Here is a 14031-nt window from a genome sequence, read left to right on the forward strand (position 1 = left end):
TGCAGTAGCCACTCTGAATTTGCCTAATTAAGCACATGGCTTCCAAACTGAACGGCCCGCAAGAGTCATTCTGGGCACGCACCAGGGATGGATCCCTGCCTAGGCTCAGTGTGCTGGGCTCTGCTGACTGTCCATGGGAGACCTTGATTTGGGGGAATGTGGGGATGTGGGGTGGCTTGGGAGGGAGGGCTGGGGGATGGAAGGAGGGAGGAGGTGGGATCTGTGTGTGGTGTGTAGAGTGAGTAGAAAATTTCTTAATAAAGAAAAATTTTTTAAAAAAAGAGTCACTCTGGGAACTCACTAAAAATGCAGGTCTGGGGTAGGACGCAGATGCCTGCATCTAGGTGTCAATGACCCAGGCCTTCACTTTTCAAAACTGCCGCCATAGACTCAGAGCAAACTTGTTTACTCTCCTTAGGCTCCCAGAGAGGTCTCTTTGCCGGAGTTTTGGAATGTTTACGTAATGACTTGGTGCTGGGTAATACCAAATAAAGTGCACTGTTCTCTGAGATACGGCTACAGAAATATGGTGTCAGCTGGTTCCCATGCAATATCTTGCTAGGCAGAGGGAGTAACAGGAATAAATTACAGAATCTCACACAAAAGGTAGAGGAGGAGCCTTTTGCCGACTTTGGCTATGATAGCTAGCTGGTCCCTGTCAAGAAATTTGTTCCAGGGTCTGGACTGTAGGCAGCTGGCCTAGACTCTAAGAGCGCATGTGCAGCTAAGCAGCTCAGAGATCCGTTCCTGCTTTCGCGGTCTCTCTACCTTCTGCTTGCTCTCACTAAAAGGTGGCCAGCATTTTCTGTCATTCCATGGCATAATATCATGATGCTACCACAGCTAGCCAACCAGTCATCTCATATTTTAAAATGATCTGTTTCCCAAATGACCCACAAGGAATTTACTTCCCTGCCCTTGTGTAGAAAGCGTGAAGTTTGGCTGAATTTGAGGTATAAACATTTTAGCCCCGGACTTGTCCAACCTTTTAACATGGAGATACAACATTGTTATCAACAATGTTCATACTCAAAAACTGCACAATTGAACTTAAAAAATCACACACGCAAAAATCTCGTAACATTTTAAGTAAGTTTACATGTTTGTTTGGGGCCCCGTTTATAGCTGTCCCATAGTGCATCTGTCTCATGGACCACTGGCTGCAAATCCGATTCAGCAGGATAGCCGTGGGGCTTGGAAAGCTTGACCTTCTAACCAGATGACCCACACAGACCACGCAGAAAGACACGAGACTGCAAGCACTGGTTTTGCTTGGTTGTTGATACTGAGAACAGTAACTGCAGGGAAGCCTGAACGGGATCTCGCCCATCCGGGCTTGGAAAATGGAAACCGCGTTTGGAAGACGTGACAGAGCTGGCTTTGTGATTAAAAACAAAACAAACGTTTGTGTTCCTCTCTGCCTCTGCCTCGGAGTGGTGTTGACAAGAGGCTCAACTGCCACGCGCGCGCTGAGAAAGACGAGCCAGGGTAGCCTCTGCCCTTCTCGTCATGGTCACCAGGGAGCTCTGGGGCCACCGTTCACCATTGTCATCTGTCCTTCGAAATGGGAAGCCTGTACGGCATGAAGGTTTTTTTTTTTTGGGGGGGGGGTGCTGCTGTGGGATGTTCTGTATGTCCTGTGGGAGCCCTTCTTGGGTTCTTTGTGGCGTTACCCAGCAGGTCCGTATAGAGGATGATTAGGACCATGGGCCTGAGTGCAGGTGTTTGAGATGGTCTGCACTTGGCTGTGCTGGGGGATGGTCTGTATGTCAAGTTGCTCTGATTGGTTAATAAATAAAACCTGATCGGCCGTGACTAGGCAGGATAAAAGGACAGAAAGGCAGAAGGAGACGCTGCAGCCGCCGCAATGACCAGAGAGGCTGCAGCCGCCGCCATGACCAGAGACACTGCAGCCGCCGCCATGACCAGCAGCATGTGAAGACGCCAGTAAGCCACCAGCCACATGGCAAGGTATAGATGTATGGAAATGGATCAATTTAAGATAAAAGCACAGTTAGCAAGATAAGAACAGTTAGCAGGAAGCCTGCCACAGCCATGCAGTTTGTAAGCAAAATAAGTCTCTGTGTTTACTTGGTTGGGTCTGATAGGCTGTGGGACTGGCGGGTGACAAAGATTTGTCCTGACTGTGGGCAAGGCGAAAAAATCAAGCTACAGGGTGCTGCTTTCGTTTCTCCTACCCTGCTGCCCCTCGGAATTATTTGCTAGAGATGCACGATGTGCCCTGCCTGTTACAGGTCTGTCAACACAGACTTCAAACTTCCGTACGCCCGTCTTCTTGTACCACCTCCTGGGCACATGCGCGGAACTCAGATGAACACCAAGTGTCGCTCATCCTCCCAGGAGCTCAAATCTGCTTAGCCCAGAAGACACACTGCCACATTACAACTGGGGAGGCAGAAATCCATTCCTTAGTAGGAACTGCACTATGTAGACTTCAAGGTTCTTGTCTCAGTGCCTCTTTCACAACGGTTCTTAACCCTCCTGATGCTGTGACCCTTTAATACAGTTCCTCATGTTGTGGTGACCCCCAACCATAGAATTACTTTCGTTACTACCTCATAACTGTAGTTACGCTACTGTTATGAATTGTAATACAAATATCTGTGCTTTCCAATGGCTTTAGGCAACCCCTGTGAAAGGTTCATTTGACACCTCCACACACATGGAGGGTCATGACCCACAGGGTGGGAATCACTGCTCTATCAACATTTTGTGTTGGTTTTGGCTTGGAGTTTTTGTTGGGACTTCCTGAGATAGGGTTCTGATATATTCAGGGCACTCTTGACTTTCCTATGTAGCCAGCCCAAGCTGGCTTGGAACTTCCCATCCTCCCAGTCCACTGTGGGCAGCATCATTCCTTAGGCAAGGGGTGCTGAATTGTATGAGAGTGGAGAAATGGAGAAGAGTGGAAGCCGGCAAGTGAGCTGCACGTGCTCATTCGCCCTTGCCTGTGGTGATGATGTGACTAACCGCTCTAGGTTTGACCTCCCTGTGACCTGGAATCATGAATGAATAAACCCTTTTTCTCTTAAGTCACTTTTTGCTAAGGTATTTTATACAGCATCAGGAATGAAACCAGAGCACCCAGGGAGGGTCTCACAGAGGTAAGAACTTAACAAATGTTTTATTCATGACAACAAAACAGTAGAAATCGACCCAAATGTTCTTTAGCCAGCAAGTCATTAATTAAGAAACTCCGGGACATACAAACCTCACATGAGACTACCTAGCAAGAAAAGGCATGAATTTCCAATACATACAACTTGGAATCCCTGGAAATTGTGCTAAGGGGGAAAAGGACATTACATACTTTCTAAATCAATTTTCATAAGATTTTAGGATTGGAAGACAGATCAGCAGTTACCCAAGAATAGAAAAGGAGAGGGCAGGAGGGATGTGGGTACAGTCCAAGGAGACACAAGAGATCTTTTAATGGAGCTATTCTGAGTCATTTCTTGCATGGATATACAGTTGTCAACAACAACAACAAAAAATCTTCAGTAAATAACATCTGTATCTAGCCCTCAAGAAGTCTTCCGTAAGGCATGAATTGTGAATGGGATGTAGTTCAGTGGTAGAGTACTTGCTTAATACATGAAAACCATGAGATTCGATCCTTAGCGTTGCCAAAATCTCAGAACAAAAGCAAAAGGGGAGATATATAATAAAACAAAAGTGGTAATATCATTACTTATTAATTGTGTTGGGCACTTTCCAAGTAATCTTGAATTCTTCAGACACTTGTTTGTTTTGTTGTTGTTTGTTTGTTTGTTTGTTTGAGACAGGGTGTCAAACCTGTAACCTTGGCTGGCCTGGAACTTGCTATGTAGACCAGGCTGGTCTCAAACTTATAGAGATACACAAATGCTTTTTAAAAACAGATTTCTTTATTTTTATTATTTTATGTATATGTCTGAGTATATATAGATGTGTGTGGTATATATGTGTGTGTGATATGTATACATGTATATATGTATATGTATATGTATGTATATATATATCACATGTGTACCTGGAGCCTGAAGAGGCCAGAAAAGGGTGTTGGATTCCCCAAGCTGTGGTTACAGAAGGTCGTGGACCACCTGATGTGAGTCCTGGGAATGGAACCTTGTTCCCCTAGAAGAACAGTAAGTGCTCTCTGTCAACTGCTGAGCCATCCCATCCCTCCAGACCCTTTGTGACACTTTGGAAGCAATATTATCACTGTTTGTTTCACACATGAGAAAACAGAAGTGGAGAGAGTTTCATATTATTTTTCTCAGTGTTGGAAAGTAGTAGGACAGGGAACAAATCCGGGGCTCAAGGCCACACTCCGCTCAGTAGTGCCCCTTTGCTCATGGGAGACACATCCTGGGACCTCTGGTGGAGGTCTGCAACTGTAGGCGGCACCAACCCTATGCTCCAGGGCCTTTTCTGTTATAGCGTGCTCCAAGGCTGTGATTTTGAAGTCTGGGGCACAAAAGCACAATGAGCGAAAGTGTCTTGTTCCTCCTTCACAAGTTCACAGAGCATCTGTTGTTATCCCAGCCTTAGCAACCTCAGCATGCAGTTTCCTTTCCTTTCCTTATCGAGTTGGAAGCTTCCTCCTTCCTACTTCAAGGAAGCACTGAGTGGCCTCTGTTTGGCTTTTCGGAAGAGCAACAATGTTCTTCTGATACTCCAGGGGCCATTATTGAATAAGGTACCTGAACAAGCACTGTGGTACCCCAGTAGTCAGACAGCCAAGACAGCTACTAAGGGATTAACAGGGTGCAGATGTACACAGTAGGGATTGTCTGGACAGAGGGATGGTTCGTATGCTACATGGGGCAAAACTAGATGCTACAAGATTTTATTACACAGCTCAGAATAGCTTATAATTTAACACTTGCGAACGCTCTCTTACTGAAACCACGGATAGCAGAAAGGCAGGTAGGTAGGTGGTAGGGAGCTACTAGACAAAGAACGATGATGGGTTGCTGTGGCTCTCTCTGAAAGGAGAAATCAAAGTCTGAGACGGAGAAAGCAAGCAACTTAGAGAGGACAGCCTCGTTGAGCCACCAGGGGTGCCAGCTGGTCCCGTGATGTTCTCAGCGGCAGCAAGCTTCCGTGGCGGATTTCCTGGCGGAACTGAGCCGACGGCTCTCGTCAAGACACGGAGATGGTTAAGGCAGTATTGGAACATCAAGATTGTCGATTTCTAGGCAAACAGGACCCATCCATTGTTTGTGAGGTTTCTGCCAGGCTTGCATTATTCCTAAGAGAACCCACGTTGCACCTTTCTGCACAGCACTCCCCTAAGTATTAAAGATCGGCGATTATGACTGTGGGTAAGAGGAGCATGACGCTGCAGCATGTTGACGATAGATGGCTACATCTTCACCGGCAGACAAGCATATGAATTTGATCCTCTGTAACTGCTGGGTTCCCTCCTGCCAGGGCGGGAGGGAAACTGAGTTTGGGTCGAGTGTTGCTACATGGGGAGAACTTGGTATCCATGACTGTGGAGGGCCCATACTGGTATTGCTCGGGTGTGACTGTAGCAGTTGCTGAGGTTGGGAAGGTGGCTGGCAGAGGAGTACCAGATGGCGTTCCTATCCCCTAGGCTCCTGCTGGATTAGCAGGCCCCACCTGGGGAGCTGGAGGACCACCCATTAGGTCTTGACTCCACAGGGAAGAGGCACTGTAGCAGCTGCTGTGGCTGCTGTCACCGCTAACACTGCTGGAGCACCAACCCAGGACTCCCACCAGGACAGAAAAACGCACCCCACATGTTAGCAGAGAAACCCCACCTCCAGGAATCACAACTCCTCCACCTGACATGAGAGCACCCATGGGCCACAAATTGGCCTCTTCCCGCCTTAAGGGACACCTGTAGCTGTGCCCCCTCCAGGGATGAGGCCCCTTCTACCAGGAATTAGAGACTCACTTCTCCAAGGAATGGGTCCACAAAGATGCTAAAGGCCAAAGTTGCACACCAACCGCTAGTGTGCACACGGGAGGCCAGGTGCAAAGTGTGGAAGCTTTAGAACCGGGCTTCTCATACCTTTTTCCCTCCAACTCCTCTCAGCCCAAGAGATTGTGTATGATCCCAGGGTATACATAGAGACACATAAAATAAGAACACAAACCAGGCATTCACTGATAATACACCATAAAGTAAAGTATCTTACCACTTATTAAAGATAAAAGTAAATTTACATACTAGTGAGACAGCCACGCCTGACTAATTTCCCCTAAGGAATGAAATCTTGGTTGGCTACTTGATACTGCTGGAAAGTATCTTCCATGATTTTCAGAGTTAAAAGACATTTTGATTTTATACCAGTCAATGTTGAGACCACCACTTTGCATAAATATGTATTACAACGTGTCAAAATTATTTTAGAGCTCTTCCTGGGGGAAATAAATGTTGTATATTCTGTCCTAACCCCAAGCTAAAATTTATTTAAGGATTTGTGTGTGTATGTGTGTTCATATGATGGGGAGTACGCATGCCCATGTGTGGAGGCCAAAGGCTAACATCAAGTATCTTCTTCAGTCACTCTTTACCTTAATATATCTAAGATTTATTTTAATTTTTTTAAATTCTGTGTATGCGTATGAGGGGGGTATGGAAGTAGTCAATAATCACTGGAACCTTACCTAACCAGGTAGTAAACCTCCTACTGTGTGGTTACTTATTCACTTGGTGAGTGGGGGCCTAACCCTTGATACAACATACACCAAACAAATTTGGCTTCACCATGGTAGTTGGCTCACTTTCTATGATTAGTGCTAATTCCTCGTCAGCAAGCTCTCCCCCTCCCCTGGGACCCAAGACTACACACACCCATACTGTACATTTGTAGTCTCAGGATTTCAAAAAGAAATGCAAGTCTCTCTGGGGTGAAGTGAGGCCGACACAACACTTCTGCATTCACGGCGTGGGTGAGCTTACTCCAGTGTGGCTGGGGAAAGAAACTTAAGATGGGCAGATTTTCAGGCCTTGGATCAAGAGCATGAGCTCAAAACCGAGATGAAGAGTTTGGCGGTGTGCTCCTTGACGAGGATTCAAGTTAGCCTGGGGTACCCTTCTCCATTTTTCCACTCCCAAACTGGAAGGAGCTTTGGAGCCTTCCATAAAAGTAGAGAAACTGGGGGCTTTCCAATCCTAGCCCGGGTCAGTAACTATTTCAAGACAATGCCTGACAAGATGGCTTTGCATTGTGAAAGACACAGGGAATGACAGAGAGTAAAGACACCTGGAGACTCATGTGTCACACGGGACGGATTCTGCAAGAGGACTTTGCAGAATAACACAGGCAATTAGAGGCATGGAATGTTCCTCAGAATGCTAAACCTGATGTACAGACGAAGATAAAATGCTAAAAGATAAGCTGCCAGTCACTTCCCACAAAAGGACAGCTCGAGGTAAGTGGATCCGACTAGACTCGAGGGTGGGAATCCTATTAATATGAATCCTAAGGCAGGATTTTAAATCATTCAATAATCCTGAGGTGCCCGAACTTCAAGAGTCAGAATAAATATTGAAGCTGTCTTTGGACTTAGCTATGGAAAAAGCCGTTTCCCCTGTACCATATTCTACAGGGCTTCATATAATTCCCAGTGACTCCCATAGTTACAATAAAAATTAGCCACTTGCTGTCTCTCGGCCATGTTTTATAGTGTGTAAGAAATATAGACATCTCCTGTAACTAAATAGGAACTTTTCACATGGCTAAAAGAATCTGCATTTTTACATATGCCAATCCCAGAGGGAAAAATGGCCTGGCTTTAATCTAAAGAGAAGAAATGTCACTGGCACACACATCCCACTTTTGCTTCAGGCTGCCTAGGACTGCTCTTTAATGTCCAACTTCCATTTGGGTTTCTTGCTGTGCCTTGAGTGAAAAATCAGCTCTGCTACCGACCCCTGCAAGGGGAGGCACAGGCCCTCTCCCTGCTGAAAACGCAAATTCTTCCGTCGGTTTTCTGAACAGGAAAGTTCAGGGGCTTCATTAATCACCTAATCACACAACAAAACAGCAGTCAAGGTGGGGTGGCTAGGGATTCTCAGAGAACTCCGATAGGGGGACCACGGTAGGCTTGGTCCCCGAGTCTGTGCATTTAATTTAGCTGCATTTTCAGTAAACCAGGAAACTTGCTGGCTGCAGGTGCTCTCATTTCCAATTCAGGTTAGAGCACACACTGAGGAAAGCAGGGTTCCTTCCTCCCTCCCCACAGGGATGTCTGAAGCCGACATTGTCAACTGCCCCCTTCCCTTCCACTTATCCCACGTGAGTCACCTCATCTTGCCCCCATGCTCTAAGAGGAAAAGTCATCTTTGAGGGGACACGTTCTCACGGCACAAACAACTGTAGGAAGGGCCTTAGCTGGAAAAGATAGGGCATTGATGACTAGAAAGGGACATGTTTTGTGTTTAGTGACAGGAAAAGGTTAACACCGACACTTGAAACTAACGGTTAGCCAAACCTCCTCCACGCACCGGTCATGTGCAGAGACCTGTAGCCGTGGTGTGTGAGCCGATCAGTGGGATGTTAAGGAACACAATGGACCAAGCTGGTTTGTCTGTGGGAAGGAGAAAAGGTGGCCTCACCTGGCCAATTTCACCAGCAGAACAGAGCGACTGGCTCATCTAGAGCTCAGGTCCGACATTTGTACTCTGGCTATTTTATGACAGGAGCTTTAGAAATCCAGAGCGCGGGTTTATATATTTCCTCGCATTGAGTTCAGTTAATTCGCATTAGGGACTATTTCTTTGGAGTGTTTAGTCTTCTATGAAAAATAATACCAGATTCCTGATATAGATTCCCAGGTAGCAAGAAGTATCAGTGTCTCTACAAGTTTGGGAATAATAAGAAGTATAATAAAGTGGTAATAATAGTAATAATTATGATAGATGGATGGATGGATGGATGGATGGATGGATGAATAGATAGATGGATGGATGCATGCATGGATACAAACACACATACAGACATACAGACATTTCTAAAGACATTTGTTTCCAAAATCCAAATCTTGACCATAGTATACCATCAGTCCAAAACCTGTTATAAAACTACATAATTAAAAATACAAGTATATGAAACATAAATACTCTATAAGCATTAAGTATTCCTATAATCCCGTCTCTTTCAAATCAGAACTGAAAATCATACCCAAACCATTATTAAGGGATAATACATTTTCTTTTTGGCATTTTATTGGCCTCTTTTATACTTTGTGGTCTAAGGAAAAGCAAAGTAAGGCAAACACCCAATCAAAAGCCTTGCATCGCGCAACAAGATCAGCTTTGCCTGCTTCCTCCAGTGTGGCAAGTGGATCCTGTACGTTTTCCAGTCCCACCGAAAGCCTGCCCCTTGCATTATGTATCTGACCAAAGTCTACCATTTTCAAAGTGTCCCTGAAAAAATGGCCCGAATGAATGGGCTCCCCCTCCCTCCAAAGGCTACCCCTTGAACACTGACTTGAGAAACTTTCAGAATAGCGAACACTGCCCTAGTAAAACACATGCAGTAGGCAAAATCTCAGGTTTCTTTTTCCAGCTGTCCAGAATCCCATTAGTGCTCTTACCCTATCACTCTCCTGCTATAATTAGGATGGCTCAGGGTTTATCTGGGCCTTTTTTCAAAGCCAGATTTCCTTCCTAGCTGCCGAAACAGCAGCTGTCATTCACAAGTACCCCAACGGCACTGGGATATTTATTTTGATTAACATTATAGTACAAGAATTATGAGTGTGAAGTGACGAACACACACACACACACACACACACACACACACACACACACACACACACACACACAACCTTTCCTCTTGCAGTGTGAAAACAAAACAAAACAAAACAAAACAAACAGGTCTTACCTGAAGATGATCAGTCTGGTCTGAAATCTGGCTTGCTTCAGATAACGTATTAAACAATTCCGCTTCTCCCTCAAAGCATGTGTCCCCTTCTTTCGGATGTGGGTCCGCTGGTGGTCCAGGGGTTTTGGAGCCTTGCTCTGCAGGAAGCGGAATACACAGTTCTGCATGAATACCAGGAGCTCCTGCCTCGGTGTGTGTGGTCTCTTGTCCATAGCTCCCGGTTAAGGGGTGCCTAGTTGGTTCCTTGGGGAGCGGATCAAGCGTGCCTTTGGGGGCACTGTCTTTCAGCAGCTGCTTCTTGGCAATAGCCTTCACTCCGGGCCGCCTCGCCCTGGTGGGTCTTGGGGCAGTCTTCCTGCTGCCTGGGTGCTTTTCCTCGGATCTTTCCCCAGCCAGGCTTTTCAAACCCTGCTTCACCTCTGACTTGTCTAACCTCCCAGACAAGGGCTTCACCTCTGCCTCTGCCTCTGCCTCTGCCTTATCCATGGTTTGCAGACTGTCACCGGAGAATTCTTCTGCTGCTTCAGGCTTGTCTCTGGTTTCTCCCCAAATTCCTGGACAATCATTTTCAACAGCCTCGGAAGCAGTAGGGAGCGGAGCCCTCCCTGGTTCAGTCATTTTAGCTGTTCCATCCTGGTGAGGTCCCGGAGTGAGAGTCATTGCTGCATGCCCGGGTAAAGGACTATGCCTGGAGGTTCCGCTGCTCCTGACCCCCACTTCCCGGGGTTGTGAGTGATAACTACACAAGCCAGCGGTGGCATTCATAGGCCCCATGTCACCCGACACCTGAGGCCCACGACCCATTTCACTAAGGAAAGGCTCACGCCCACCCAGACCACACTCATTGAATTCCATCTCTTCGTCATCGCTTTCTAATAAAAAAACTCGGTCAGTCCCCAGCAGGCTCCTTTGCCAGACGGCATTAGAGTAATCCGTCATAACATCGGAACATTCCAAATACTCCAGGTCATCATCTGAAAACTCCTCCGTGTAGGTTAGGGTTATCTCTGGGCAAAGTTCATAGTCACTGTCAGAGTCCTCACTGGAAACCTGTGGGCCGGGCTGCATGATGAAGGAGCTGCTATCACCTGGGTAAGGACACGGGGTAGCCTCCGGCAGCGGAAGGCTGAAACTGATGTATTTCTGTGCTTTGGGGTTTTGATGACTCGGGGTGACACTCTTCTCATTAGACCCTTCGCTACGTAGGCCATCACCAAGTAACTCTGGGACAGTGGCGTGCCCTGTCCTGTGCTGGTATACATCTTGTTTTTCGGTAGTGTTATTTGCATGCAAGGAATTTTCTTGCGTGTTATTTGAATTGCAAGGCTCCTGTCTTGTCTCTTTAACATCTAGAGGATTCTCAGAATTGGAAGCGCCAGAGTCGTAATTGGCCGCTATCTGGGGTGAATGTGAGTGGTTGAATTCGTGGGGGGAGGAACCAGCTGGCATGCAAGCCCCCGGGGCCATACTTTCTTCTTCCTTACAAGGGCTCCATTTCTCGTCCGAGTGATTTACGCTCTCTTCTTCACGTGGCTCTGTTTCACGTTTGCCAGGTGCATCCCTGCCTCCTCCTGGGTCAGGAGACACTTGCGCGTCCTGCAGACGCTGGACCTCGACGGATGCCGAACAGCAGATCATCCCCACGCAGCTTCTTGCAGAAACTTGATAAACAGCGGCGTCACTCTGGGTACAGCTAGGAGGAGGACAGACAGGTAAGTGAGAGTTTGTTCACCGACATTTGTCACGTCTTGGTGTTCAAGAAGATGGCCAGCTCTGAAAATACTGAGAAATATATATATATATATTGCTGTTTAAGTTAGCTCTAGTTCTCCTGCATTTCAAAGAGCATTGTGTGTGAGAGACATTCTACACGGGTAATAAAAGCATTCTACCTTGACATTCTCACACAGCGCCGACAGTAGCTCTTTTTAAGGACCATACCAAGAAAGCACATAACTGAAAAAAAAAAAAGTTTTACTTTTTAAGACTATAACTATTATGTCCCCTCCCATTTCCTCCCTCCAAGAAGTAGTATTTCTTGTCAAGAAACTATAACAACACCCGCAATGGGTGGTATGTAGGACGGTTGGTGCCATTTCCTCCTTAATGTGACTAAAAAGTCTAACTCACAGCCATGAGCTCCACTGGCTGGAAACCTGTGTCCACATGTCACCTTGACTCACATGGATCAAGCCAGGTGGCCTGCTTTGGCCCAACAAGGGAGAACTCTGAATCAGACTAAGCTTGCACTCCCTGTTCCGGGAGAGACAGTACCCCTGCGTCTCTTTCCTCTGTTGACTGGAGCCACATGGAGCCTGCATCTGGCAAGCCACACTGACTCATCCCCTGCTGGGATCCTTCCGAAGACCTGGCAGCCCCAGTACAGGCTTGGGACGCTTGCACAAGGTGCATTCTTACTGAGTCCGTTTGGCCTCAGAGGGATCTTGCTTATCTTGCACTGTGCATTATCCAACTCAGAAGTCATATTTTCAGGAGGCAAGGGCTGTGGGTCTGGCCTGGACTTGGATGGAACACTTTCACCGACTGTTTGCTGTGTAGAATATGTACAGTTATCTAACTCAGGAGGGGTTAGACAGACAGTTCGATAGAGGTAGTTCTGACACTGTAGTTCCGAGTCCTTCCTCATCCGGAGGGAGCCCTTCACCTTCTTGCCCCACTTAGGTTCATAAGCCTTCAATCACGGGAGTTTGGGGGTAGTGTTCACTCACCTATTCAGTTACAACTTCAGGGATGCCTTGTTTAGATGCTAACCAGCTTCTAGATGGGTTGATCTTGGCCAGGCCCTACACTCTGCCTTGAATAACAGCTTGGGGAGATAAGCACAGGGCAGCAAACTTATTCAGGTCTGGAAGAGCGTGAGGGGGCTTCATCAAGCAGAAAACTCATTGCCGGAGTAGTCTTCAAGAATGTGGAAGCATCCTTTAGTTTCCCCAGTGTGTGCCTGAGCGTTCTGACAACTTGACAGGTGTGGTGGCTTACACCTGTAACTCTAACACCGGGAAGGCTGAAATAACGGGCGGTAGCATGTTCAAAGCCACACTGGACTATAAAGTAAGACCCTGTATCAAACAACAGTCAAAAACGGAGGGGGAGGGATTCTGAGAACTATATTTAAAATTCCTAAATCAAGGGTTGAAGAGACGGCTCAGCAACAAATAGCATAGTCTGCTCTTACAGAGGGCCCAAATTCTGGCATCCACATGGCATCAAACCATCTGTAACTCCAGTCCCAGGAGATCTGATGCCCTCTTTTGGCCTCCGCTGATTCCAGGCATTCAGATGGTACGCAGACATGCATGGAGACAAAACCTCCATACACATAAAACAAATAAGTAAAATAATTACTTTCTCAAAAAGAACGTTGAATTTCATACATCACCATTTCTAGATGGAGGAAATAAAATATGTTTTCAAAGATGGGAGTCATTCTAATGCATTGGCCACCACCCGCAGTCTACTGAATTTCTTTCCTCATTAGTTGGGCTCAGCTCTCTCCAGCTAAAACCAAGTTTTCAACTGATGAAAAGTGACCTTTGCAGCAGTTTCATATTATACCCATCATTCCCTTCATGAGCCTTTTCTGTGAATTCCTTAAGATCTGTCCTCAGTTATGGGTTTACAGAGAGCATCAAAGAACATTGTGGACAACAGGAAAAATCTCAGGGAAATCAAATATTCTGACCTGCTGATGCAAGGAAAACCCTGAGGATGCCATGACCAGTGTGGGGAGAAGTGAAAAGAAAGCAAGGCCAAGAGGCACACAGAACCACTTGAGGGAGAAGATGAGCAATTGGTACTCAAGACCCAGGGGGAACCAGGTGTGGTGGCACACGAATAATCCTGGGGAGGCTGAGGCAGGAAGATCGCAAACTGAAAGCCACTCTAGTTCTGTCTAAAAATGTACATTTGCATCAAGGAAAGACAATAAATACAGATTTATTCCAAAAAATGTCAAAAGTAACTATATTAAAAATAAGTTCATAACTAAATTGGATATATCGGATTATCATGGTTTAGTTAAAAATAATTTTACAGCACTTTTTTCAATTGATATCAAATTTCCAGTCCTCCCTCCATTCATTGAGGGGAGAGGAAAGGAACTGGACTAAGCAGAACCAACTTCCCACTGGCTAATGGCTGA

At 46.3% G+C, this 14031-nt stretch overlaps 1 protein-coding gene, 1 long non-coding RNA gene and 1 pseudogene across 3 annotated transcripts in view; 2 read left to right on the forward strand and 1 right to left on the reverse strand.

The window, feature by feature from the left end:
- Nucleotides 1–14031, reverse strand: part of Alpk2 (alpha kinase 2) — a 136108-nt gene that overhangs the window by 79154 nt on the left and 42923 nt on the right. For both annotated transcript variants that reach the window (XM_042263725.2, XM_042263726.2), the window contains exon 4: nt 9870–11562. In XM_042263725.2, coding sequence (XP_042119659.1) covers nt 9870–11562 — 1693 coding nt within the window. The remainder of the gene's footprint in view (nt 1–9869; nt 11563–14031) is intronic.
- Nucleotides 1510–5961, forward strand: LOC143269607 (small nuclear ribonucleoprotein-associated protein N pseudogene; annotated as a pseudogene).
- The window catches only part of LOC143269604 (uncharacterized), a 63428-nt gene continuing 60729 nt past the window's right edge, over nt 11333–14031 (forward strand). The window contains exon 1 of the long non-coding RNA XR_013046154.1: nt 11333–11581. This is a non-coding gene — a long non-coding RNA (uncharacterized LOC143269604). The remainder of the gene's footprint in view (nt 11582–14031) is intronic.

The sequence above is a fragment of the Peromyscus maniculatus genome, chromosome 19 (assembly GCF_049852395.1).
Source record: "Peromyscus maniculatus bairdii isolate BWxNUB_F1_BW_parent chromosome 19, HU_Pman_BW_mat_3.1, whole genome shotgun sequence".
Taxonomy (NCBI): domain Eukaryota; kingdom Metazoa; phylum Chordata; class Mammalia; order Rodentia; family Cricetidae; genus Peromyscus; species Peromyscus maniculatus.